This window comes from Phlebotomus argentipes, unplaced genomic scaffold (assembly GCF_947086385.1).
Source record: "Phlebotomus argentipes unplaced genomic scaffold, Phlebotomus argentipes genome assembly contig_61, whole genome shotgun sequence".
Lineage (NCBI taxonomy): Eukaryota > Metazoa > Arthropoda > Insecta > Diptera > Psychodidae > Phlebotomus > Phlebotomus argentipes.
The window spans coordinates 1-26,801 of NW_026776158.1; the positions used below are offsets into that span (position 1 = coordinate 1).

General features: G+C 40.7%; 4 protein-coding genes across 5 annotated transcripts in view; all 4 read left to right on the top strand.

The window, feature by feature from the left end:
- Positions 1-85: 85 nt before the first annotated feature.
- Positions 86-4,175, top strand: LOC132262612 (WD repeat-containing protein 20-like; the record flags this gene model as incomplete). Its single annotated transcript, XM_059761931.1, has 2 exons — positions 86-1,690; positions 1,754-4,175. Coding segments are annotated over 2 exons (1,665 nt in total), but the record flags the coding sequence as incomplete, so codon positions are not given.
- A 166-nt stretch (positions 4,176-4,341) lies between these two features.
- LOC132262628 (protein YIF1B-B-like) lies at positions 4,342-6,179 on the top strand. 2 transcript variants are annotated; one of them, XM_059761955.1, is made up of 5 exons: positions 4,342-4,577; positions 4,768-5,007; positions 5,062-5,499; positions 5,560-5,822; positions 5,880-6,179. In XM_059761955.1, exons 1-5 carry the CDS (start codon positions 4,529-4,531, stop codon positions 6,093-6,095), a joined length of 1,206 nt encoding a protein of 401 aa, XP_059617938.1. In that variant the 5' UTR covers positions 4,342-4,528; the 3' UTR covers positions 6,096-6,179. The 2 variants fall into 2 exon arrangements, with proteins under 2 accessions (XP_059617938.1, XP_059617946.1); XM_059761963.1 differs by having other exon boundaries at positions 4,343-4,562.
- Positions 6,180-6,300: 121 nt separating this feature from the next.
- On the top strand, positions 6,301-8,050 carry LOC132262603 (uncharacterized). Its single transcript, XM_059761918.1, has 3 exons — positions 6,301-6,469; positions 6,542-7,636; positions 7,693-8,050. The coding sequence occupies exons 1-3, from the start codon at positions 6,400-6,402 to the stop codon at positions 7,800-7,802; spliced, it is 1,275 nt and encodes a 424-aa protein (XP_059617901.1). The 5' UTR covers positions 6,301-6,399; the 3' UTR covers positions 7,803-8,050.
- An 853-nt stretch (positions 8,051-8,903) lies between these two features.
- LOC132262622 (neuroendocrine convertase 2-like) overlaps positions 8,904-26,801 on the top strand; it is a 29,700-nt gene continuing 11,802 nt past the window's right edge. Inside the window, exons 1-2 of the mRNA XM_059761942.1 lie at positions 8,904-9,581; positions 22,550-22,657. Of these exons, the coding sequence (XP_059617925.1) occupies positions 9,408-9,581; positions 22,550-22,657 (282 nt within the window). The 5' untranslated portion in view covers positions 8,904-9,407. The remainder of the gene's footprint in view (positions 9,582-22,549; positions 22,658-26,801) is intronic.

A 26,801-nucleotide genomic window follows, 5' to 3' on the forward strand; every position in this document is an offset into this window, starting at 1 on the left:
GTTAATGTTTACTATGCAAAAAAGGTTTCATTTGAGTGAATTCACTGATAAACACACTCTTTTCTTTCTCTCTCTCTCTTTGCAGCGCCTAATTGATAAGACAAAAGTGACGTGCCTGAAGTGGCTGCCGTCGTCACCGAACCTGTTCCTGGCCGCCCATGCTTCTGGGCATCTGTATTTGTACAACGAGGAGTTGCCGTGCACGCCAACAGCGCCCAACTATCAGCAGTTCAAGATGGGCGAGGGCTTTGTCATCTACACGTGCAAGTCCAAGTCGACGCGCAATCCGCTGTACAAGTGGTCATTTGGCACGGACAATGGCAGCATCAATGAGATCAGCTTCTCGCCGTGCGGCAGCAATTTGGCCATTGTGTCGCAGGACGGCTTCCTGCGGGTCTTCCACTATGACACGATGGAGTTGCTGGGCATCGCGCGATCGTACTTCGGGGGATTCCTGTGTGTGTGCTGGAGTCCGGATGGGAAGTACATTGTGGTGGGCGGAGAGGATGATCTCGTGACGGTGTGGTCGATGCAGGAGAGGCGAGTTGTGGCGCGTGGGCAGGGCCACAGATCATGGGTGTCCGTGGTGGCATTTGATCCCTACACCACGAGCTACTCGCACTGGGACGGCCCGGACTTCTCGGACGATGAGAATCCCATCAATGATGGGGGCTTCAGAAACTACAGTGGCGATGATAATGACGCGGCACGACGGCCACCGTCCAGCGCCACGGCGGCGGATAAGATGGCCACGAGCTATCGCTTGGGATCCGTGAGTCAGGATACGCAACTGTGTCTGTGGGACATCACGGAGGATGTGCTGCGACAGCCGGTGGGCATTCGGCATCGGCTCAGCTCGCACGATCCGCAGCAGAATCTCGTGAATGGCGAGGCGGAGCGCAAGGGTGCCTCATCGTCAGCCTCTGGCTCTTCTGTGTCCTCAACAAGTGCCGCCATGTCCACAGTGTCGAGCGGAGCGTCCCGGGATGTGGACAATCCACGCCCGGCGGCGGCGGCCAGTGGGAAGATTGCCAACTCTGTGGCGAGTGACAGTGCGCCAGTGGCCACGAACAGTGATAGTAAACATTGGAACAGCGTGAGTGGGAAGAGTGGCAAGAGTGTGAGTGTGATTGGGAATTGTGTGGGCAATAGTGTTAAGTCAACGGACTCGCCGGACTCAAAGAACGGCAGCAGCAAATCCTCCGACGGCATGTCGGCCTTCAACACCCTCACGCAGAGGCTGTCACATCTGGGCTTCGGCAGTGACAAGGCGTCGAGTCATCATCATGGCAAGAAGACATTCAGTCTGTCCAAATCCAGTGCGAATCATCACTTTGTGCACAACAACAACAGCGCCAGCAGTCCAGGTGATTCCGCCAGCATTGCCACGAGTGGGAAGACGAGATCTGGCGGCGGCGGCGCTGCGATGGTTCAGGTGGCGACGAATGGGAATGGCGCAGCCGATGGCGATGGCAGCAGTGGCGGAAGCAGTGTTGTGGCCACTTATGATCCAATGAAGTTGATTGGCACGTCGGCGTGTCCGCGCTTCGATGAGTGTCCCGTGCTGGAGCCGCTTGTGTGCAAGAAGATCGCCCATGAAAGACTGACAGCGCTCATTTTCCGCGAAGATTGCTTCCTCACAGCGTGCCAGGATGGGATTATCTATACGTGGGCGAGGCCAGGATTTGCGGTGAGTAATAAAGTAGATTTGGAAGAGGAGAAAAAAATCATTCTTTTTCACCCTTTTTTCCAGAATGCTCCTCAGCACGCCGGCTCGAGTCCATCGGCGCCTCCCGGCGGAACAGTGGTTTAATACAGTGAAAACCATGTTTAGGAAAAACAATGTCTTGACGCAGTTTCACCGCGCGCGGAAGAACTCCAGATCGTGTGGAGTGTCGAAACAAAAATGGGCCTATGAATAAAATTCTCATGCAAATGGAAAAAAGTGAGAGAAAAGCAGGAAAACTCTGTGTCTTCTGGAGGATCTGATATGAGAAAAGATGAAGAAAAGAAAAAAAGCACGGAATGGAAAGAGCAGTAAATTAAAATATAAGATTTCTGAAGTGAAACTGATTTATAGGATATTATATTGAGTGGAAAGAATGGGGAAGAGAAAAGAAGAAGAAAAAACCTTTCAAAGTATGATGAAGGAAAAAAAAACATGAAAAATATTAGTAGCAAAAATTTTACACACCAAAGATAACAAATCTTGTAATTACTAATTATTCTATTTGAGGAAAGAGAGAGAGAGAGAGAGTGAGTTTTCAGAGCAACAAGAGTGCGTGAGTGTGTGAGAGAGAGAGAAATATTTAATTTTTACAATTACATTAGTTTCTAAGAAGTAATTTTATTTCATTTGAATGTCTGACCATTTGATTTTCTCACGGTAGTTTTTAGTGAAAGCCTGAAGAAAAGTGGTGAGAGCTTTTGTTAGCGCAAGAATTGTTTTATATTTCTTCAGCTTCTATTGTCAACTCTTTTCTTAATATTATATTATATAGAGAGAGAGAGAGAAATTATTACACTTTCCTTTCCACATTGATAAACAAAAAAAGAGGCGATTTTTTTCTATAATAGGCAAATTGTTTAAGCATATTTGTAATTTCCAATGGCCACAAACTTGCGAACAAATCCACAACATTTATTTTCTTGTATTTTAAAATATATTTTATAAATTTATTTTAGCAAATATACATTTAATTAACTGTGATTTATTCTTACCTGCTTTTATTGCAAAAAAAAAGAAGAAAAGAAAACCACAATTTTCTATTCACATAATTTCTTTTTTCTTCATTTCTTTGAGCCTGAATCTTTGAACGTGACGTAAAAGAAGAAGAAAAAGAACACAAATCTGTCCATCAAACGAGGAGAAGAAGAAGAAAAGAAAAACATATTCTGTACAATTAAATAAAGGAAAAAAAATTCTTTCTTGTAACATTCCGAAATCACTTAAAGTAGCGTGAAAAAGTAGTTGAGAAGAGAGAGAGAGAAAAAAAACATTATAAGCAAATTTAACATGAAAACAAGAAACGATTCTTCTCTCATCATGAAAAAATACTAAAGAAAAAATGAATATTTTTAGGGAAAAATAAGCAAAATAATTGTGAAGTGGAATGAAGGAAGGAAAAGAGGTGAAAAACGCTGAGAAACTGATATATTTTGAATAAATTAGCAATTTTAATGTTGTTACGTGCTGTTGTGAAAGTTTATTTGAACCAGAAGATGGTGAAGAAGAAGATGAGGAAAAACTATTGACGAGAACAATCTGAGAAATGTAACAGAAAAGCAAATTAACAAAATACAAAAGAAGAGAAACAATGAGTAACATTTTTGCATTATTATCGAAAAATATATTTTTCTTTTTCTCGTTTTTCTGTAAAGTCAGTGAACAAAAAAAAACAACAGTTGAAGTTTTTTAGGTGGAAAAAGAGATGAGAAAAAACGCAAGTTAAAAAGAAAAGTAATAAAGATAGATAAAAAATATTACTGTAAAACTTATAACTAAATAACACATGAATAGAATATTTAAAGTTTTTAATTTTAATAGAGTTACTAAAAAACAAGGAGAAGAAGAAAAAGAAAACTATAGAGCAAAAGTAAGGCGCAGATGAAAAAAAAAATTCTACGAGAGGAAAATTCATTTCAATCTGAGAGAATTCTAGCAACACAATTTTTTTCAAAAAATATGTTGTCTCCGGACGAGATGAGAGGAGGAATAACAATAGCAAAGAGAATCAAAAGCAGAAGATGAGGAAGAAGAGTGACAAATGGTGAGGAGAAAGAAAATGTAATTGTTGCGGAAATTGAGCATTTCTATATTGATTTTCCACATGCAATTGTGTGCGAAAAGCCATTTTGGAGTTGAAGTAATTTTTTTGTGTGTAAAAGTGCACATTTTTTGCTGATAAAACTAAAAAAAAATTGAAAATGATTTGAAAAATAATATATTGAGGAAACATTTTTAATACATATCCATTTGTGAGAAGAACATGAGAAGAAATTTCTAAATTAAATTATTAATTTATTGTGTGTATAACAGAGAATTGGAGGATTTTCAATATATATATATTGGTTGGAGAAATTTTTTTTTTCGATTTTTGAGAACGAGAGTGAAATAGTAAAAAAAAAATGTTTGCCATTTTTGTAAATAGAAAAGTAATATTTGAAGAAGATGATGAAAAAGAAGCGTAAGGAAAACAAAAAAAAAACATTACAAAATGTGAGAAGTGAAGAGAGAATTTTTGAGAAATAGTAATCAAGATAGAAATGATGAAATTTTCTGTATATAAAGTGCATGTAAATAAATAATACGGTACACATTTAAAAATTATACACACAAAGTTTGCCGATTGAGAAGCTCTGGCGTGAAGTGAGCTACGCGAAGAGTGGCTGCGGCGGCTGCGGTTTCCAGTGTCTGAAACATTCAACGGCTGCGTCTTGACGTTTGATCGGTGATTTGGCGATGACAACATTTTGAGCGTATTTTCCGGGAAAATCTCTGTGAGAACGTGAAGAAAAGTGACCAAGAATGAACTACAATGCCAATGCAAACGCCCGGCAGCGTAAGTTTGAGAATTGTAAGGAAAACTGGCAAGTAATGTGTGAGTTGCGTGTTATGGGCCAATGGGGCAGTCTTGCGTGTGTTTTCCTGGCTTTTCCGGGCTGGTTTTGGTCGTTTTGTGTGGTTTTAGTTGTGTGCGGCACATTTATTTGCTGGTTTTGTCCATATGGTGTGTCTTTCTGTACTCATTGGGTGTCTTTTTGCAGCTGCTGGCGGCGTCCGGAAGCCCAAGAGAGTGAGTGACACCAACGCCATGGGACCAGCGGCTCCGTCAACCAGCGCTCAGTTCATGTCAACTCCTCAGCAACAACCAGCCTTTGGGGCAGCGCCAGGCGGTGGAACTACACCAGGTTACGGTCCATCCCAGGGAATGCCTCAAAATCTCCCCCAGCAGCAGTATCCCATGCCCCAGGGCTACGGATTTGACCCCAATGTGACGCCAAGCAGTGAGTGATTGCGTCTGCAGGGAGAGTTCGCTCATTCACACGCTGTGTTTGCAGATTTCTCCCAATATCCGGGCAATTATGGGCAGAATCCGCAGCAGATGCCGCAGCAGCAGGTGCCTTTCGCTGGTGGTGCGCCCCAAGCGGGCCCTGGGGCCGGCTTCCAGGGACAGTTCTCGATGCTGCAGCAGCCAATTGTCCAAGACATGGCGATGCAGTATGGCCAGAGGCTGGCGGATCAGGGCAAGGAGCTGGTGAACAGGGAGTTCGAGAAGTACATCCCCGTGACGCGGCTCAAGTACTACTTCGCCGTGGACAACAAGTACGTGATCAACAAGCTGAGGCTCCTCTTCTTCCCCTTCACCCACTCCGACTGGTCGCTGAAGTACGACCAGGACAATCCCGTGCAGCCCAGGTACGACATCAACGCCCCAGATCTGTACATCCCCATGATGGCCTACATCACCTACGTTGTCCTCGCCGGACTGGTGCTCGGTGAGTTGCTTTGAGACGATTAGACGATTTTGATTAGAGACGATTGTGTGTCCTTTGTAGGGATGCAGGATCGCTTCTCACCGGAACAACTGGGCATTCTGGCGTCCAGCGCTCTGGCTTACAGCCTCTTTGAGCTCATCATCTACTCAGTGACTCTCTATGTGGCCAACATCTCAACATCGCTCAAGACGCTCGATTTGCTGGCGTTTTCCGGATACAAATTCACCATCATCAATTTCTGCCTCATCGTCAGCATTCTATTCCGCAAGTCCGGCTACTATGGCGCTCTGGCGTACAGCAGTTTCTCCCTGGCCTTCTTCCTGGTGAGTTCTCAGGCGCTCTTGACTTGTGGACTCTCCATCAATAATCACTTTTTCCAGCTGCGCAACATTAAGGCGAAGGTTCTGTCCAACACCCAAACTGCTCCGGCAACTTACGATCCGTATGGGAATCAGCAGCAATTCGACCAGACAATGGGTCACAAGAGGAAGCTGTACTTCCTCCTACTGGTCGCCGCCCTCCAGCCGCTCCTGGCCTTCTGGCTCTCCTGGCATTTAATACCAAATTCCTCGCCAGAGCTGTCAGGGTCGGTTTAGGACATCTTTTCACTCACCATTTGTCGTCTTTTTACTACCCTTGTTCTCGGAGAGCGAATATAATTACAAATTACACAAATTACACCTGTATTTAATGGTTTTTTTTTCGTCTTGTTGGGATGGAAAGTTGAGCGTGAATTTTTCAAGTTGGTTTTGGGCTGCGTATCTGTGGAAGTTGGCGGCTTCCAGTGAAACTTAACCTCACATTGTTGATGTTTTGTCCGTTTCGCTTTTGTATAGAGGGAAATTTTAGTTGTTTCCTGAGAAATTGTAAAGATCTGGGTCCGGTGTTGCTGAAAGCACCATGAATGAGACCCCACAGACGCGCAAGAGGAGTCTGTTGAAGCGAAGCGTCAGTGTTTTGACTAAAACTCGTGAGTGAATTGACGAATGATGTTTTGGCTTCAGAGCAGCTGTATTATGTTTATTTTGCCCCCAATTTTCAGGTCCTTTTTCCCCTCGAGAGAGTCCTGAGCGAAAGTCTCCATCCAGACAGGATGAAGGTCAATTCAAGCAACAGAACTTCTCCACACCCATCAGCTCCCGGCACATACAGAGTGCTCCAGCGTGCTCTCCGGAGAATGACAACTCGCCGATTGTCCATCTGTCGCAGGATCTGCACTGGAAAGCGGATGTGGCATGGGGATGGGACAGTCCAAAGAATAGTCCAGCCCAGAGGAAGTTCTCCGCGAAGAAGAAATCCTCCCCAATCACTCGATCGCACAGTCTGACTCGGCCCAATGCGAGGAGAGATCAGGCGAAGACGGGCTTCTTCAGGTTCAGGAAGGATCTCATGACGATGGAGTCAAAGTACAGCAGCACCGATTCTGGTACAACCACTTCAAGTGGTTCACCGACGGTGGAAGCTGAAAAATCCGCCACTTCGAGGGTGGAAACCACCGCGGATATGCTGAAATATGTCCTGGAGGACTCAAACACTTCTGATAAGACTGTCGTGCAGAATGCCGACACTCCTGGACCGTCAAAAGCAATGACAACCATTCAGAAAGACTTCTTGTTTGATGATTCGGCGGATGATAGAGATTTGGCTGCTCTTATCGATGATCCGCCAGTTGTAGTTGCACAATCTCCGGAGATTTTCTCTCCGGCTGTGAGCAGGAAAAAAGACTCGTCGTCGAGAACGTCGTCGGAAGAGATTTACTACACCGTAGAAGAATGTGTTCAGAATTTGGATAGAGAAATTAGGGAAGATCGCAAGAAAACTCCAGCAAAACCCACCTCAAGTGGAGTAAAGAATCCTCCATTGAAGTCTTCCAGTCGAGACGACGAGCTGAAGTGGCTTGTTGATGACTCCTTCGATGACATCTTGTCTCAGTTGCCACTCGATGGATCTTCAGCTCGCAACGGAAGCTTTGCAAGGCACGCTTCGATGCCGGTGCAGAAGCAAGATTCACAATTGTCGCAAAGCTCTGCGAAAGTGATCAACAGATACGACAGCATGCCGGTGAATTCCACGCTGAGGAAGAGCGATGAACCGCCGTCCAGGAGTGGCAGTTCTGAGTCGATCTCATCGGTTTCGTGTAAGTTTGGCTGACATATTTCTAATGCATTTACAATATTTGAGCGATTCTTTCAGCTTCTGGGAAGTGTACGATGACAGAGATTGCAAGGAAGCGCCAGGAGGCGCTGCAAAGGTTAAGAAACTCAAAGCAAAAGCAGCTGCAGAAGAATCTCAGCAATAAATGAATCTGATTTATTCTTCAACACACACACAAAAATAGTGCTAAATTACATTTCCAAACCTGCCGAAAAGAAAGGTAGGAATTGACTTTATATTTTTCTACGATTGTATTTAGCATGTAAAATATGTAAATCACTGGAATTATAGAGAAGAGAGGCGATGCCAATGTGCGCAATGTCTAATGTTGTATTAAATTGCCAACTCGAACTTAACATCTGTTTGGCGAAAGCGAAGCCCTCGACTGTGTTTTTTCTCGCCCTTCCACCCCCTTTCACCCCCTCAGCAGCCGATTGGGGCGGTGTGGAGGGAAAAAAACGAACCATTTTATGATGTGTGCTATCATCGATTCTTTATCACACTCGCACGACTCGTAAAAGTACACTTGACTGGTTGGGATTTGAGATTGAGAAATGGTTTAATGTAATTCGCATGTATCGTGCGTGTGAATTCCCGCTTCTGTTCGTCGCGTCGCATAGTGCGCGCCTCCCTCGGATGGCGCGCGCGAGAAGGAGCTTTCAAGGGCGGAGCTTTCACGCCACTTCCCCACATTTTCCCAACAACGTCTGGTGTTGTGTGTGCGAAAGAGGGAAAGTTCACGGTGATCTTGCGCATTAATTGCCGGGTTTAATGTGGTGTGTGTTGTTTTCAACACTTTTCCAGCCAACATATCTCTTGTGTGCCTCTGTGTGGCTATTTTTATATATTGTCTCAAACGGAAAATCGATAATTTTTGAATTTAATCCCCCCGGAACATCAGAGTCGGATGGGGTGGAAAATATTGCTTGAAATTCACCATCTTTTCCACTTTCTCCGTCTTCTTCTCTCTGTCTTTGTCTTGATGTGGTTTTCAGGGCGATTTCAAAGCTTCCTTGGGGGGAAAAGCTCTCTCGCGAGTGCCGCCCTGGAATTGTGGGTATATTTCTCAAATATTATCATTTGGTTGAGCTTAGACACCCAATGACGTCATTGAGCACACTCACAGCCAAATGAGGCGCACACAGTGGAGATCGAAGGGGAGAAGCAGCGACTTGGGCCACTCTTGCGCATCCCCAACAATTGCTCCGTCTCTGTTGCACGGCCGATCGAAGTTGACGGCAGTGAAATCCATTCACGGAGCTCCTGTCACTACTGGCACGTCATCGAGAAGACTTGGGTGTAGTTTTGTGTGTTGGGGCCTCTCATCTTTTCCACCTCACTCTCCAGCCGGACAGGCCAGGAAGACACCAGACGACCAGGCAGGAGTCTTCCCCCCAAAAAAGAGGAGTCCTGTGTGCACAGTCGAGGGTGCGTCATTCGCCGCGAGAGAGAGCTTTTCACACGAGTGTGTGTGCTTTTTATCGGGGGGTTTTTTTTCGGTGGTGAGAGAAGAAAGTGCGACCATCCCGATAATATACACACTTTCCCAGACCGAGAGGGACACGCGGGTCAAAACATGCAGGAGTGAGTGAAAGTAGAGAGTCAGAGACATATTCCAGGTGTCACACAGTGTCTGAGGTGAGGCGCAATAACCCGTCAGCTGCTATACTGCGAAGGGGCTGCTTTTGAGGGACCAGCGCGAGCTTTCACCCCCTCGTTTCCTGTGCGTGAACACCTGTGCGGATTGCTGGGCGATGCCAGTGACATGGCTGTGCCTCCTGGGGCTGATGATTCTCTCCGTGGCGACTGTGTCCTCGTCGTCTGGTGATGTGTTCACCAGCTCCTTCCTCGTGCGCTTCAGGCGGAACGTGGACAACCAGGTGGCCCATGAGATCGCCAACAAGTACGGCTATGACAACTTAGGATCGGTGAGTGTCCCCAAAACACACATATTATATCCTTTTCCTCTGCCCTCCGTGTGGGCGATGCTGGAAGAACATCTGCCAACGAGGAGAGAAGGAGATTTTCATTCACATCAATCGCGGGAGATAATTGATGTTCGCGGAGGTGTTGGGGCGCCCCGCGGGGTGGGAAAATCGCTGAAATTGTATCTTCCAACATCCATTCAGAGATTCCATTCAGAGGGTATGCAAATTCCCAACATCACGACTCCGACGACTCCCAATAAATACCAAATCAGACAGAGATGAAATCACTGTCTTTCTGTGTGATATTCATGAAATATTGAAAAGGGCAAACTACATATATTCCTCTCTCGACCTATTGAATTTCCAATCATGCGACACCTGGCTGATGGTGATATTTCGTGGTTATCACGCAAAGCTCTCTGTGTCGAAAGCAGCAGCCTAAAATATTCAGTTGAATGTGTGTGATTCGATTTTTTGTCACTCATCGTCAAATGTTTCATCACACAAATTTCCATTTATCCTTTTGTGATTTTCACCCCAAATTCACCCCTAAATGCATATTTCCATGTTTACTTTGATGTGGAAATGCAATTTGACAAACATATTTCTGATTTAACTGTCCGGAACACTCACCACAATAATGTGTACAATGTGAAATGCACAAAATGAGACTGGATTTTTCCAATTGTCGCTCTCTGAATGTGGAGCAAATGTTGTCAATTCATACCAAAAATATATGTATATTTACATTAAATCTAGGCATAAAAGCGGAGAATGCCTATTTTTTCCATTGCTGGGAATCCTTTTTGATTGAGCTGTTTGAAAACAACATGTTTACAATAAAACGCGTGTTTATAGAAATATTTCAAAGGTATTTTTTTTTCCTTGAAGTAAAATTTCCATTGCAAACTGAATTCCTTCACATATCCTTTGTCTCGGGTTTCATCTTCTAGGAAAAATCCTTGTTGAGCACCTTGAATTATTAATCGATCTCCCCTTGAGTCACTCTCTTCTCTCTCTCTGTCTCATTCCTCGACAAGACAAACAACAGTGAGGAAGTAAATACTCAGTGGATGGCAAAAAACTCACCATCGTCCTACAAGATACATAGTGTAGGTGCTGCAGAGGCTTCCGGGGGGAGGTGGGTGGTTGCCAGTGGCGCAAAAAATGAATGATGTGGTTTTTTTGCTCCGCCAAATTGGACAGAAGTGTTTGTATTTTCGTACAATTGCAGCTCAGCCTCGTGGGCGGTTCATCAGCTATTTCTGTCGAAGATGATGCCATGAGGGGGTTGCGCGAAGGGTGATTATTGAATTCCCCTGGGTTGTAATTAATTCTGGAAAGTATAATTCACCCGGAGAGGGCTGAAAGTCCAGTGGAGACGCCTGGTGGCCACCAGGCGTCTCCATTCGAACGTTGTAACTTTTACGCAGAACAACTCCGCAAGGCAAGGGCTTTTGGAAACGTGGGCAGAGGGATTAGGTTCGATCTTTTGCGTCGTAGCGTGAGAATTAAACTTTCTTTCGGCGAATGGTGAGAGAGGGATTTTGGACGAAATTCACCCAATTCGCAGTTAAAAAAAAGTATCTCGATACAATTTTCACATCTCAACTCTGTTGCGGTGTTTTCTGTGACACCAAACTTTTTGTTCGTGTTATTTTTATACATTTTCCTTACTTCAAATTCCTCAAACCACCTTTACACACTCGCCTGGTCCACCCCCTTGTGTGTGTCTGTGTGTGGGTGGATGAAAGGGAGGGCGAAGTGCTAGAGTGAATTTTGGGGGGGGGGGAGAATGAGAATTTTGTGGTGACAATAAAATAATAATAAATGTGTGAAATTGAAATGCCACGAGAGAAAGTGGAACAGGTGGCCACTTTCAAATGCACACACAGCACAAAAGTGAGTCCAAAAAGTATATTTCCCAAAGGCAAACGAACTGACGAGGAGAGAAGAAAGAGAGAGAAAAAAAAGAACACACACACACTTTTGATTAATTCAATAAAATGGCAAATTGAATAATTGAATGCCAACATATGGTGGACTGAAGACTCTGGGTAAGAAATGTAATTTCCTCTTATTTCGCCACAAAACCACCCTTTTTCATGCTCTCTCTCTCTCCCTCTCTCTCTTTCATCCCTTTTTCTCGGCAAAGTGGCGGAGCTTGTCAGACCACCCGTCGGTCCTCCGGCTGCAGAATTTCATAGCGACGGAAGGAAAATCAATCACGCTATACAGCATATTTTCAATTCCCAATAAGTTATTTCTTCAGGTCTCGTACATCTCTTTCTCAGAGAGTTGACGACAGTTCTAGATTGCGATGGTGGAAGAAATGGAATTTATCGTGGCAATAAAAGCTGAAAAATATGTGTATTTCAGCAATTGTATTCAAAGTCGCAACACTTCTGGTGGAAATTCTGTATGTAGAGCTTTAAAGCAATATTTATGCTATTGAGTTCAACTCTGTCGGGGCGTATTTGTGCGGTTTCGCCATTCTTCTGCTATCACATCTGGTGGCTACATAGCTGTAGCAATAGCGCTATGGTGAATGAAAATATGAACGAGAGTTCTCGCGCCATGAAATGATGAGGATGGGAAGAGAATCTCCATCCATGATTACATGTAATATGTAGTGTTATTTCTCAGATTTCCTGCTTTTATTGCTCATTTTTGTGCGGTTTTCATCGCTCAAGATTAACACTTTATATGAAAATCGATCGGATTTTGATGGAAATGATGATTTTTTCAGTGGATTTTTTTAGTATAAAATAGAAATTCTTATGATTTACTATTGAAATGGATGTAATTCCCTCTTCGAATTGCTAAAAAGGCTCTTCGGAAATTGGCTTTGTGATAGACTTTAGATTTATATCATAATATTGATTTGTGTCGATGAGAGGAAATTGGTAAAGGAGCAAATCTCTTGATACAAAACCATTGATTTATTGCGACAATGTCATGAACCCTTTTCTGCACTACTGCTTTGTGTGGGGAATTTGAGTGTGAATGGACATGAAATGTAGAAAGTCAGTCTATCAGGGAATTCGTAGAAATGCTACAATTCAGTGTCATAGAGATGTCCATGTTGCAGAGAGAGAGAGAGAAAGAGAATGGTAGAATGATGATTTCCTTTCTCCAATTCTGCCTCTATTTTTCTCAATAGAGACGCTTTTCATATCGATTGAAAGTTCTGCATAGAAGTTTCTGTTTGTCTCTCACTCCATCAATTCCACATCACACATTCTATCATTCAATTATTTTTACTAAAAATAACTATTGAGAAATTGTGTGCAATTTTTCACAATCATTTGCGATATACGCAAGTTTTTTCAATTGAAGATCATTCCATTGAATGTTTTCTCATCAATGCCAAGCATTTTGTATTCTTGTTGCGCAATATTCTTCTCTTTAAGTCGTGGAATGGATTTTGTGCAACAATATGAAGACCATTTTTATCTGCGGAGATTGTTTGCAGCAAAAAAAACTTGTCACACAATCATGTGAAATGATGCGGCGTTCTTTATTTGAGAAAAGGACACAGTTCGTCCCACATCTGCAAGGACAAGATAAAAATATTGTGTGTCAGGAAAAAAAATCCGATTGAATATTGTTCGCCTGGAGATTGACACGTGGACAAAAAGCTTTTCAACCTGGAAACTTGAAAGCTTCGCGCCCACGCATATTCATATCATGCAGAATAATAATCTGACAGAGAGAATTACTATTCCATATGACGTGCAGAGACGAATAAATGACGTTTCCTTTTCAATTACTCTATTAAATGTGATCTTTTATTGCTAAAATTCAAGGAATTCTGCCCACTGAGGCTCTATGAAAAGGAGCCATCAGTCAAAGGACATGCAAAGCAGAAAATTCTTTTGATATTGAAAGATCAGTTCTTTTTCCTAGCAAAAAGAACCATTTCTCCTCATGCTTTGGGGTTTTTAGACGTTCATTCACCCTTCAATAAGATGATTTTGGGTTTAAATATAGAGTGGCTAATTTAATTAAAAGCGATTACATCACTTTTTGACGATGCTCTCTGGTCAAGTTTTGGTTCGTATTACAAAATAATGGCCAATACGCGCTTCGTCATGATTTTTCCGCCGATGAGATAAGACGTGGCGTCATTCCTCAAAATGTACCTTCGCAAGCAGAAAATTTTCCCGCGGCTTTCGCCACTCAATAATTTAATGCATGGAAATATTGATGGAAGAAGAGTGGAAATTGTGCGCGGGGAATTTTCCAGAACAGCTTTGTTTTACGAGCTCAATGAAATATTCAAATATTGCCAAAAATTTAAATGTCTGTATTTGAATAATATTAGGACTATTTGCTATTGAGGGTTGAATTGGTGGGTGGAAAAAGTCAATCTGTGGCTATCATTTCTTTTTAGGGTGGAATGAAATGGTATTTATCTAGTCTAGTTTATATTTAAGTTATACAATATTGGGGAAAGAACAGGAATATTATCTGAATATATTTTATTTTTAGAAAACACAAAAGCGAAGATAATAAATTACTTTGAATAACAGCTTGAGCATTTACCTAACATTATCATCAGTACACAATCGGTGAGCTTTTTCCTAAATAACGCTATGGATTTATTTATATTGCATGAAATACTTTAGCAATTCTAGAAGATGTGCTCGATGTGGAAAGTCAATCTCGCCGCTTTTGTGGAATGGAAATGACAGACAGACAAATAGATCGAGAAAGTAACTTTCGTATTTCCATCGCTTCCCGCGGGGATGATTTTCAAATGCATGAAAAAGTGGGGCAAATGGAAAAAAAAGGCCGAAACGAAATCGTCCTACAAATTTATTTCAATAAGTCACTTGAGAAAGAGTGTGTTTTCTGCTGAATTATTTAACCGGACGCACTATATTTTTTGCTCACTCGCCAGCATATTGAAAAATTGAGCGGGCGAAAATTAAATGGTTTTCAGTGTTTGCAGAATATTTTTCTCTTCATTTTGCACACCGGCACACGATATAAATGTGTGTGTTTGGCTGTGAGGGAAAGCTGGTGCTTCACGTAATCCCATTTGGATTCTGAATCCTCCCTCTCTCTCTCTCTCTCTCTCCCTCGTGAATTCCCTCTCTCTTTTTCCCATGTTGGGTGGGAAAAATTCCAGAGGAAAAAATTATTAAGTCTCAATAGCAAATGTGTATGAAACGTGAATATCATTTTAATTCTGCCGGCAAACTTCATCCCCATAATGTGAGAGTGAAGCTCTCACATTTGCCTCTTATCAGCTTATGCCACACTGAAGAGCTTTTGCATTATTTACGTGCGTGTATGAGATTAAAAAGAAGAAAAAAAAGCCAGGGAAAACCCGTGAGAGTGAGAGGAGAAATGCCAGGAATTTTTCATAAAAAGATACCTTTCTCCCATTCAACAGACATACGGTGAAAAAGTCACATCAGATTTTCTTCTATTCTCTTCTCACCATTTTTTTTTCTTGGTGAGGGTGGAAATCATTGGTTGGGAGCAATTTTCTGTGACGCACTTTACAGACGCTTTCGGGGTTGTTTTCCTTGGCGTGGAGGAGGTTTTTTTTGTATATGTATCGTGCCATAATACATAGGATTTGAATCCCAAATGAATTATTAGTGTGGCATTTCGTGAAATTCTCTGCAAATTTCTCACGAATAAACTTCTCTCCAGAGTCAAATTTAATTTTCGGCACAAGGCGCTCAGCTTCGAACCTCATTTCGCGCTGTATATAGTCGTCTTAGTCGATGGAGGCGCCGGGTGGTGAATAAATATCGCTTGAAATCACAACTTTTTGCCCTGTCTTGGCTATTTTTGGCTACTTTTGCTGCGAATCATGTTGGAAGATCTCCGGCAAATAAACATTTGAGCTGGAAATATGGAGAAAAAAGGATTTTATTGATTTTTTGAGTAGACTTTTAGACACTTGAAGATGATTTTTAACCCTTTGAATGATTTTTTTTCGAAGAACATTCATTTTTCAATTAATAGCAACATTAAATTTTTATACGAAAGATGATTGCGCAACAAAGTAGTTTTGAGCTCCAACAATTCGTCCTTAATTGCAAAAAGTTTCGCAATATATGCAGCACAGTGAAATTGAATTATGTGTACCTTGATGTGGTTGGAACTCATTCTCATGCTGAGGATTAATAATACAGCTCGAAACACATGCTAAAAACCCCTTTTCTCGCTTCCAACTCTATTCTCCTGCCAACAATTTACCTCGTGATAAACAAACACTCCATCTCTCCACCAAATGATCCTCGCCAGTGTGCTGAGACAAGAGCGTGTGTGCTATTTTGCTGTGTTAATTAATTTTCACGAATAGAATTTTCCACCCTGAGATGTATTTTGCACACATAATACTTCTTTGGCTCACTTCAAGTTCAAAGTTTGATGTCAAACTCATTTACCATAATAGATTTATTACTAAGAAATTATTCTTATCTCGCTCCATTCCACCGACATTCACGCCTTTATACCTCATCTTTTGTGTGCGATTTTCATGGATTTTCATCACAATTCATACTAATTATGTTTTCTCACTTTCTGTTTGGGTTTGTGTAGAATAAAATTTCACCACAGAATTTTCCATCAACTTCTCTCACTCGCTGTGTTGCGGCGCAAATTTAATTTGCGAATTTCCCTCAAATACACCACAAAGTGTCAATAAATGGGGAGAAGTGGAAACTATGTTGGACGTCAACACACTGTGTGTTGTAGATTTGTCTTTGAGTTTAAAATTCAAAGTGTAAGAGGTGGAAAACAGACTCTCTGTCAATAGAGGTTTTAGTTTAGAGAATCATTTGATGAGCTCTCTTGTGGTGATAAATTGTAATTTTATACTATCGTGAAAAAGAAATATTTGCACTTTCATTCACGTGAAAGTGGTTATTTGTGCTAGCATTTCCCACCACTGTTATCTTGCAAGAGGAAAAGCGTAACAATAGTCGAGAGAGAGAGAGTCAAAATACATCAAATGTCATTCTTGATATCACAAAGAATTTTAAAAGCATCTGCTATTGTAGAGAAAATATATATTTTCATCGTGACAATCTGCGTAATATGTAAATTACTGTGCTTAGTGGAAAGAGCTTCTGATGTTATATTGATTTTGTATCGAATTACAGAGAGGAAAAGGCTATAATGTTTCATTATAGCCACTCTACATTCCATCTGACTTGCGAATATGAGAATCTTGTCTTCCCCAATCAATGTCTCAAATGGCTGAATCAGTGTTGCTGACTTATCGTCTAATTTTATGACCTTCCCAACTGAGGCGAAAAGCTCGAATTTTTCCGACAGTTGTCAAGAGGAATTCCGTAACAAACAAAAACGAGTGGCATCGTCGGAATTAGATGACAAGAATTTTCTTCTGACCACTTCTGTGTCAACGTTTTTTTCCACTCATCCGCTGATCTGCTTCTTCGGCGTGCGTGTTTTTTTCCTCCTCACATTTCGAGATCATCGATGCGAAAATTTGCCTCCTTAGCAGAGTGAGAAAGAGAAAGAGTGAGTGGTTAAGGGGATTTATTCGAGAGGCGCAACATTTGTGTGAGAACGTGGAGAAGAGATTAGGACCATTCGACATATATTTAATCATCTTTTTAGTGTGCGTTTGAATGGAGTTGAAGTCGATTTTCCCGACAGTTGTCCTGAGGGTGATTTTCTTCTGCACACTCTTGTGCGTCATTGTGCCACGGATTTCTGCAAGAGTTGATGTAATTCGGAATTTCTCTCGTATTTCTGAAAAGTTTCTCCCCTGAGAAGCATTTCTAAAGTCACTCTCAGCATCATATTCCGACTTCTTCGCATCTTTCTTTATGGATTGTAGAATTTGTTGGTGGATTCATCGATGTGTGGTGAAATTGCATGAATTTCTGGAGAATGTAATCTGAAAAGAATTCATGCGATGAAGTTGATTTTCTCTTACATTCTTCGCTTTTTTTTCCTCGATGTTATCAATTCTGGGTTCTGGTTTATTTACAAAATGCCAACTGAGTGCACAAGAAGCGAGTCAAATATGATGCCAAAAACGCAATCTTCCTCTCTTTTTTTTCAGAGTGAGTCGGGATATGTGGCACAAAAGGATCTTTTCAAGCAATCTATATAATGTTTGACTTGATATGCAAACATGAAGGCAAAAAGGGATGAAGGAGAATTTATTGTTACAGACACACTTTTATGATGTAAGCTTCTTGACATTTTTGGCAAGCAAAATGCTTAAGGCTCAGAGATGCTTAACAGACAGATTGTAAATTTCTCACTCGAGGATTTCTCCGCACTTCTTGTCTTGTGTGTTTCCTCACATGAATTTCACTGGGTGATTAAGATCTTCCGCCTACGCTGGACTGTCACACAATTTGAGAACATTGAAACATTACAATAACGCTCCATGAACAACTTCATTACACTTGAACTTTATGACTTCATTGATGCGAATGTATAAGTAAATAAATTCAGTCTTGAGTACTGCTGTAATTCGCAGTTTTTATTGATAATTCACTGGACATTATGTAAGTAATTATGATATTTATCTACCATCTAATATCTTCATAACTCTGTCGGCTGTGCAGAGGACAGAGTTTTGCTGTAACAGTTGCATTTCCTCTTCTCCACTGTGGATACTTTTCAATTTCCGCAGTAATTCAGAAGGGCCTTTCGAGTCACTGAGATCATATATACACACTCCCTTGCAGTATTCGCCAATTTATGTCCTCGTCGCAGCAAATACAGAGAGTGCATCTGAAGTTAAGTGGCCAAAAGGGTGGGGCATGAGTTGGTGGTGAAAATCCGCATGGTGAGGCACTTTGCAACGCCAGCACAGTGCAATTCTCCAGTCGTATAAGTTTTCTCCATTAGGAAACTTAGGGGCTATTAAGATTTTTGTCTGTTAATGGAAGCTCATGTTGTGTGAACTGCAGAAGCCATTAAGTCAAGCCACTCCATCAGCACCATTTTCCCCATTCGTCCACCAGCCCGTTCCCTTGCAACCCCCGGCAGTGTGAGTGGGAGAGGAGATTTTCCAATGACGATATTGTATTTCAATGTGATTTATCGCGTGTAGATATTTTGTCTCCGCATCGCGCGCCATTCCTGTTGACCGTGAAGATGTCGTGGAAAATCTCGCAAGTTAATTAAATTTGCTTCAATCATAAAATTGGGTTTTATTGCTGGGCGTGAAAGGCGCACGAAAATGAAGGGATGGAAGAATTGGGTGGTGTCTATGTCGAAGACATTGAGAATGAGGGAAAATATGATAAAAAGAGCATTGAGGAAATTGAGGAATAAAATTTGCAATTACTGTGAAAGTAATCCTCTTTCGTGTGACGTTTTTCTACTGTTAAAAGATACACTTGGAGAAATACTTTAAGAGGATTCACAGGAAATGGAATATTATATTTTTTATTCATTGGGAGACAAGTTTGAAGGAATAAATACTACTTAATGAATAACTACACAATATCGATTCAGTGAATTCTTCTGTCCTCTTCGTCGTTTTGCAGCATGTTTCTGAAGAAACTCTCATGCGAGATTTTTTTAAGGACGTGTATTTACATGTATATTGATGTCGATTATTCTGCTGGTGGTAAAGTAAACTTTCAGAAGTGATGCTCCATAAAATTCCTCAAACATGATTTTCATATTCACGATGAATACATTATACATATGAGTCGTTTTATGCCCGTTTTCGCAATCTTTTCTCAACAACATATGGCGTGAGAGGGTAGAAATAAATTTTTCCAGTCACCATATTGAAAATCAATAGTTTCTAAATTGTATTTTAACTCAGAGAGTCAGAAAGGCGAGACAACTTGACACTTTGAGCTCAAGATGAAGTTCTCCCAATGAAATTTTCGACAAGGTGTTTTAGCTTGACAGTCTTGAAGTGCAATTGAGTGGCTCTCATGATGGTGGGATTTAGGTCACCGAGTATCTATTAACTAGAATGAGTTCCAGGCTCTCATTATGCACCAGCACACCTCTCTAGGTCTTAATTGGGCTTCTGACACCTGATACATAATGTATATTCTGTCTTAAATGTTCTTGCAATTTTCCTCTTGCATGCTGAGGCATTTCTGAGGTGTTGGAAGCCTTGATACTAAATGGAGCATAAAGGAAAAGCATCTTAATTGCCACAAACACTCAAGTTCTCAAGCAAAATTACGTATTTTAATTTCAATTTACTTTATGCACATAAAACACAGGGGTTTCTTTTAAAAGCCCAATTGTGCGAGAAAACTTTGAAAAGAGCTATACAAATAAATGTCTAAAGAGGAAAATCGATTGGGAATTAGCAGAGAAATATACGCATGTTTTCTCACATGTGGAGAGAAAGTGCTTCCACATGTTTTCTTATATCCTTTAATGCATTTTAATGTGGTGTTTGTGGATGAATGCTTAGACATACAAGGTTAAATTAAAGAGAATAAATGCGTTAAATTAAAAATTCTAAGCTTTAGAGATGGAAATATTTTGTCATCCAAACATATTACTTTAAGTCGCTATTTACGCTGTGTTTGGAGATCATTTTGCGGCGAAAATTTATGCCACCGACGCCAATTGTGGTGAAATTTGGCGGCAGTAGATAAAATGGATGGTGTAGTTGTGTGTTTTGGTGTGTAATCATGCCATAATTCTTGCCATGGCCTTGATATGGTTCGCAGTCATATGATCTCCAGCGCGGCGAATTCAAGGGTGAAAGCCATGACCAAAATAGACTGCCGAAAACTAAAATTAAATTTGCATAATGGCTAGGACGTCGCACACATATATTTGGAATATTTGCTGACGATGCGTGAGGCCGTGGGGTGAATGCGTGAGGCGAGTGTCAGCGGAGAATGATTGACTTGTCCCTGAGAAGATTGAAAGTCGCCCCTCTGCACAGGTGGTCCGATGGGGGCTGTTTTTCTATTCTATTTTCGTGGCGGGTGTTTTTTTTTTGGTGCAAAAAGGGTGGACGGAGATTTCTCAGGCCATCCTGAAATGCCACAGTCTTAAGCGTTGCACATCCATTTTCCCACAATCTATGTAAGCGTTTGAGTGGCATTTTGTCGCGTGGTGAGACACAAGTCTCGGGATTATGTGATGTCTTGGTGTCCCATATGGGATTATCCTGGCCAAAGGAGTGCTCGAATAAAGCAGCGAAGATGGGTGGAAAATGTATGCAGAGAATCACATTCGGAGCAAATAAACTGTCTGTCTACGTGCTTTTGAACTTTCGAGGCTATTGCTTCCCTTCACAAACGCACTTCTGTTTTTGTTGAGTGTTTCGTGCCTTTCCCAAAAGTCGGGGTATATTTTTCTTTTCGGAGAACGCGCACGTAATACCGAAAGTCGTGACATTTATTGCTGAGAATATTGTGGGGGGAAATTTGTATTATGATTGAAGACAATAGAGGGATTGAAGGGATGTTCGCGATATTCTGTCGAAAAGACGGGGGGTGAACAAGAGTCTGTATTCGTAGCAGAATTTACCTGCTTCTAAAGCATCTGCAGAGCGTGACAGTGGGAATTCACATTGAGAAGCGCGACAAGTTTTCTTCGTTATCTTTTAGTACCGCACTTCCGCTGTAATTGTATTAAAGGGAAATTTCTCCAACTGTAGGTTGAGGCAATTACGTGGCATTGCTGGAATTGCCGCATGATCTAATTTATGGAGGAGTTTCATTGAGTCCAATGTTACGAAATTAGATAAAATATACTCATCACAATTATCATTACATTGGACAAAAATATATTCTTAAAGAAAATATCTCCAGTCAGAATTGGGATGAGCGGGAGGAAAATGTGTATGGTGGCTAATTTGGGTGTGAAATCCGGGCGGGAAGTTGACAGAGTGTGAGAACCTTTGACCTTTTTCTTCCTCACAACTCCTCTCTTTTCGACGGTGATTCTGCTGGAAAAAGATCCATCACGCTGATGGAAGTGATGACAAATGGAGTGATATTCGACGAGCCATGGCGAGGAGTTAATCATGCGAGAATTTCACTTTCCTCTCTATGATAATGAAACTGCGAGTCTGATCATTTTCCCCATTGAAATTGTGATGAATATTCTGGCAATTACTCACGTTCCCTTGAAAGGGAATATTTCATTTTTCTGACAGCAAAATTATTTCGTCTTGTCTCTGGCTGGATAAATTGAACTTTAAAAAAACGCTTTGGAACAAGTGATTTTGTACATCAATTCTTCTGATAAGAAAACTTATGTAGCGAAACTGGGTTGTAATTAATTCCCATCCTCAGTGGATTAATATCTCACGCCGTTGACTGAAAGGCCAAAGTGTTAATTTGAGTCTGGAGAAAAAGTTTCCTTCCGTTTTGGGTGCCTTTCTTTTGTCCACGCCATTCTTCACTGCCAAATTGTCGTAAAAGCGTTCCACTGTGCTTATCATTAATTTATCCCCTCTTTTGTGGGCAGAAGAACGTAAATTTGCATGAGCAATGAAAATTTCATTGTCTCACCGTGATTTTATTGTGGGTGGGCATTGTTATGTTGGAAATATTCAACATTAAGCGCGTCTATTCTGTCTCTTAAATGGAGGAATTTCGCGCGTGTGTATGTGTGTGAGAAAAGCTCTCAATGTTCGACTGCAATCTTAGCAGTAATGCTATATGATCATTGCGTATAAATAGGGGAGAATTTCATGCTCCAATTGGTTTTATTAAAATGCAATGCGGCGGGAAAATGCGCTTTGACGGCAGGTGAAAGGGTGACATTCACTTAGTGCATGCACTCTTCTGATTCACGCTAAATTGATCAGATTGTGCTCATCCCGTCGTGACGGGATGAGTGGGTGGCAAAATTCCCTTGGCCACTCATGCATATAACAGCTCCAGAAGACACGTGTCATTTGCACATTTCTTCCAAGAGACGCGCTCTTTTGCAGTCATGTGACTTATGTGAGGCAAATGGTTTTTACACAACAACATAATGGCTAATATATCTTCTCTCATCCCTCACAGCTGGCTGGGAGCGCCGGAACGGAATTTCATTTCAAGCATCGATCGCTGCCTCATGCCAGATCCCGACGGAGCATTACACATTCCCGTGTTCTGAAGCGAGATCCTCTGGTAAGTCTTTCAATATAATTTATCACACAGACCCGCTGCAGTGTGACCAGCATGAATGCGGGGAGAGAGAGAGAGTCTTGCAAATAATATATATCACTATAACAAGAAACGAGACAATGCAATTATTTTGGACAATTCCGTGGCTCATCCCCGCTATTCCCTTGTACACACCACCATTATGTCCATTTTATAGCATGTAAATTTAATCAAATATTTGGCATGATTTCAGAGATGCCTCTCAATTGTCTGGCACGAATTTATTGCCGTCCACACATTAATTCTGCGCTGACTTCTTGCATTGTTTTTGCGTTTTTGCAGAATGCAATGATTTTTTTTTCAAGGCGTGTCACTTATTTTTGGCGATCTGGCAAAAAAGAGAATGATTGAAAAAGTTATGGATGCTTTTTCAAGGGACACGGGAAAAGTTTTATAACCCCGTATTGAAGCGGCTTTCTTTCACTTTTATGACTTTCTATGGCGGCTTTTCAGCTCCTTTCCTAATTTGCCAAAAAAGTATCTGTTTCAGATGGAAAGTACCGTGAATAAAATTTGATTTTATGCCTTTTGTTTCCATCCTCCCACGCATTGAGAAATTGGTTAAATTTAGATCAGCTTTTCTCGGAACGCAAGATGTAGAAAAATATATATGATTAAGGCACAGCGCAAAACAGATTCCAGGCTCTGCATTCCCAGAAATTTTCTCAACTAAGTAATCTAATTAGACATGAAAAGCATTCATTTGTATAGAAAGAGATTGATGAATGGAGCTTTAATTTTATTCTCCAGATGCACAAGTCTAAGATTATAGTTTTCGTTTAGCAACGTTCATTTGGAAAATGTCAATTTCGAATGATTAATATCAAAAGTTGATCTCAAGTGGTTTTTCTTATATGAAACTTGAGAGGAAAATGGCAAGAAATGAATTTTATGACATTTTTTTCCTCGAGGAAACTCTCCAAGAAAGTATGAGAAGAGTGATAATGATTAAAATAACGTTAGTTATACCGTGAACTTAAGTCCCAAGGAAAGTTGTAAGAAGAAATTCCTGGTTTTTTCTCCTCGTGTATAAATTTTACACGAGTTCTCCAACATTCTTTCCAAAGGTGAGACGCTATGGTGAAGTTTTTCAATTTTTTTTTATTAATCTGTTAATTTCATAACTGTCTTTTATGCCCTTGCGGACAAACAGCCATCTTGCGAGTTGTAAAGAATTTCCTTTATACCCAGGGAATATAATGTTGGCTTTTTTGCGTGCTTCAGAGGTTGTTATTGCTTGTGGAATTCCAGCAGAGTTTTCATTTTATCAGTCAAAATTCTATGAAATTCTCGAGAGCTTTAGGAGAATATGATGAAAAAGGTCATGCTCTTCTCCGTGCAATCAGCTTTTTTTTACCTATAAATTTTCAGAGCGCATCTCCATTTTAACAGGATATCCATAATGAATGAGAGTGCAGATGAAGGACATGCAGGAGTTGTGTGGGTGGTCAAATTGACTGGGTATTTGCTCCGCAGCACAGATTTTCCATACATAAATTTTCGATGTAAATTTTCTCATCTCACTAAATTTGATCAATTTTCGTAAACTCAATTGAACATGTTTGTCCTGTTGAGGGAGTTTTGCGTACGTTGCTTTTGAATGTTGTGGAAATTTTTTACTAATTCCATTATTGACGCCATATAGTTGGGGGGATGGGGGAAGAGAGGAGCTTTCTCGAAAGCTTACCGTGTAATTGACTTTGAGGTAAATTGAATTTTCCTCGTCGATGCGGTTGAATTTTTGGTTCACGCAAAATGAATATTGCTACAAAGAGATGAGCTTTTCAATCAACTTTCTTCCTGGAAAAGGAGACTTCTCTTTCCGTACCCGAGAGAGGGAAAAACTTTCAGTTCATTTCTTGTATCATTTGTCAGAGCTTTTTGCCTGGGCGAAACTTGCGTCACTTGTTTAACTTTCTCATAAAGTTTTTTTTTGCCAGTTCCCTAACGCTTTTCTCGCCGGAATATTGCATGTGTAAGATATTGCGCAAATGGAGATGTTAGCCTTAGTTGTAACATGGTAATGGCCAATTGATGATGGAGTGCTTTCGGGTGTTTTCCGTATGGATGGAAAAGTGAGTTGTGAAAGTTCTTTCTCTAAAACTTTTCATACTTGCGTCATGACGCGTTTTTGAATTTGATGAATAAAAAGCACGAGAGAAGAGAATAAACCAATGTTGAGCCAATGAATAAAGCTATGTAAAATCGATTGCATATTCACAAGGAAATGCTTCGTTGCTTTTGCATCCGCTGCAGAATATTTAAAAGTTCTTACTTCGGTTTTTCACCCTGCAGAAACATAAATGCATAATTATGAGAAGAGAAGGAAGTTAAAAAGCGATTTATATGCATCAAATCCACCCTTATTATTTCAAATAACTCGATGACTGTTAAATTTAACTGATTTTAATCGATTTCCGAGTACAAATTTGAAAATAAAATCTTCATAATTTCTCATTCTATCATTTTGTGAATATTTCACAATCATTGGCACGATTAATGAGTGATGGTCGGATGAGAAAGTTGCCTAACTTTTTCATCCCCTGAATAATTTGGTATATTGCGCGTTGGGGACCCGTGAAAACTTTACTCTGTTGCCATTTTGATTGAAATTCAAGAGGCCGATTCCCTTTTTGGACGTGTTGGCACCTTTTAAACTTTAGGAAAATTGGATTGTTGCGTGGCTTCTCAGCGTGATGCTTTGCATGTGAGTGAAATACAATATGTATGGCAGTGGGACATAAGGGATGATTGATGCTTTGTCTTCTCTTTGAACGCCCAGACTGTTTTCCTTTGCGATAATATCATGTGATAAATGGTGAATTGTATCTCTGTGGTTTTGTGATAAAGCCAGTTATTTCTCTGAACACTTTTCACATTATACGAATCTTTGTGAAAACATCAACTCTATGCGATACACTATCTATTATTGTTGGGAATTAATAGTGCGAATGGCAGGGAAACAGAAGGGAGTGCAGAGTTCAAATCAGTGGAATTTTATGAAAGGATATTATTTATAGTTGAAATGAATTTTCCGCTGGTGAAGCGGAACAAAACAATTTGGTGTTGAAAGTGAGTTAATTTGCATTTCATTGGGAAGCCAATCAGGTTTTACATGGAAATTAAATTGAAATTGAAAATAGTGAATAGAGTGCAGAGTGTTTGTTGATTGAATTGAAAATTGGAATTCACTGGGTTGGGAAAATGCTGAATGAAAATGCGTTGGCCATTTGAGCTGGAGCTTTTCATCAAAAACAATTGTTAAAGTTTTATGTTTGGTGAAATTCTATCATAATTCTCTTCTGGCTGAACATGATATTCAAGTTTTGAGTGAAAAGATGGTAGAAATCAAGAGCAATTCCACACAGAGGATAATTTAATAAGCGACCCAATGAAATGAGAATGGAAAAATGGGTGGAAAAAGAATACGGTTTTCTTCTTGTCTCTCTAATTTTCTTCTTTATTTTGGACGAAAATTAATTTCTCCACCCGTCAACTTTTATCCCATTTCACTGTCTCACTCTTCCTTCATTTTTTTTCTTTTCCATTTGTCCCAAATTTTTCACACAGAACACTTTTCTTTCACCCTGCGGGGAAAGGATATAGAAATTATTTACTTTTGTCAACAGATATGACTAAATATACTGCTTGGGATGTTAAATAACTTTTTCTTCACTGTGGCACGAGATGAGATATATTGGTTGGGAATTTATTACGGTCGTCGTGAAGATCCACCCACAATGTCTTACTTTTTTGTTGGCACACAGCACGAGGTGACAGTAAAAAATGCGATGAATTCTGATTTTGAGGGATTTTTTCAAGGATTTTTCCAAGGATTTCAAGGCAAATCTCATGCTGTTCGTGGGCATTTTTTCAATGTCAATTCGTTAAAGAATATAGAAAATGAATATAAAATGCCGGCGGTGGGATTCATTCATGTATGAAATGTGTCAGTGTTAATTTTCTTTTTGCACAAGAAAAAAAAAGAATTCAAGCATCCATGAAGAGAGAAACCACATGCCTTTTTCTCTATCTTCGCATGAAAAGAAACACGTCAAGTCCCATTTCACTTGACTCTGGGTGGGCGAGAGTAAATAAATTTTATTAA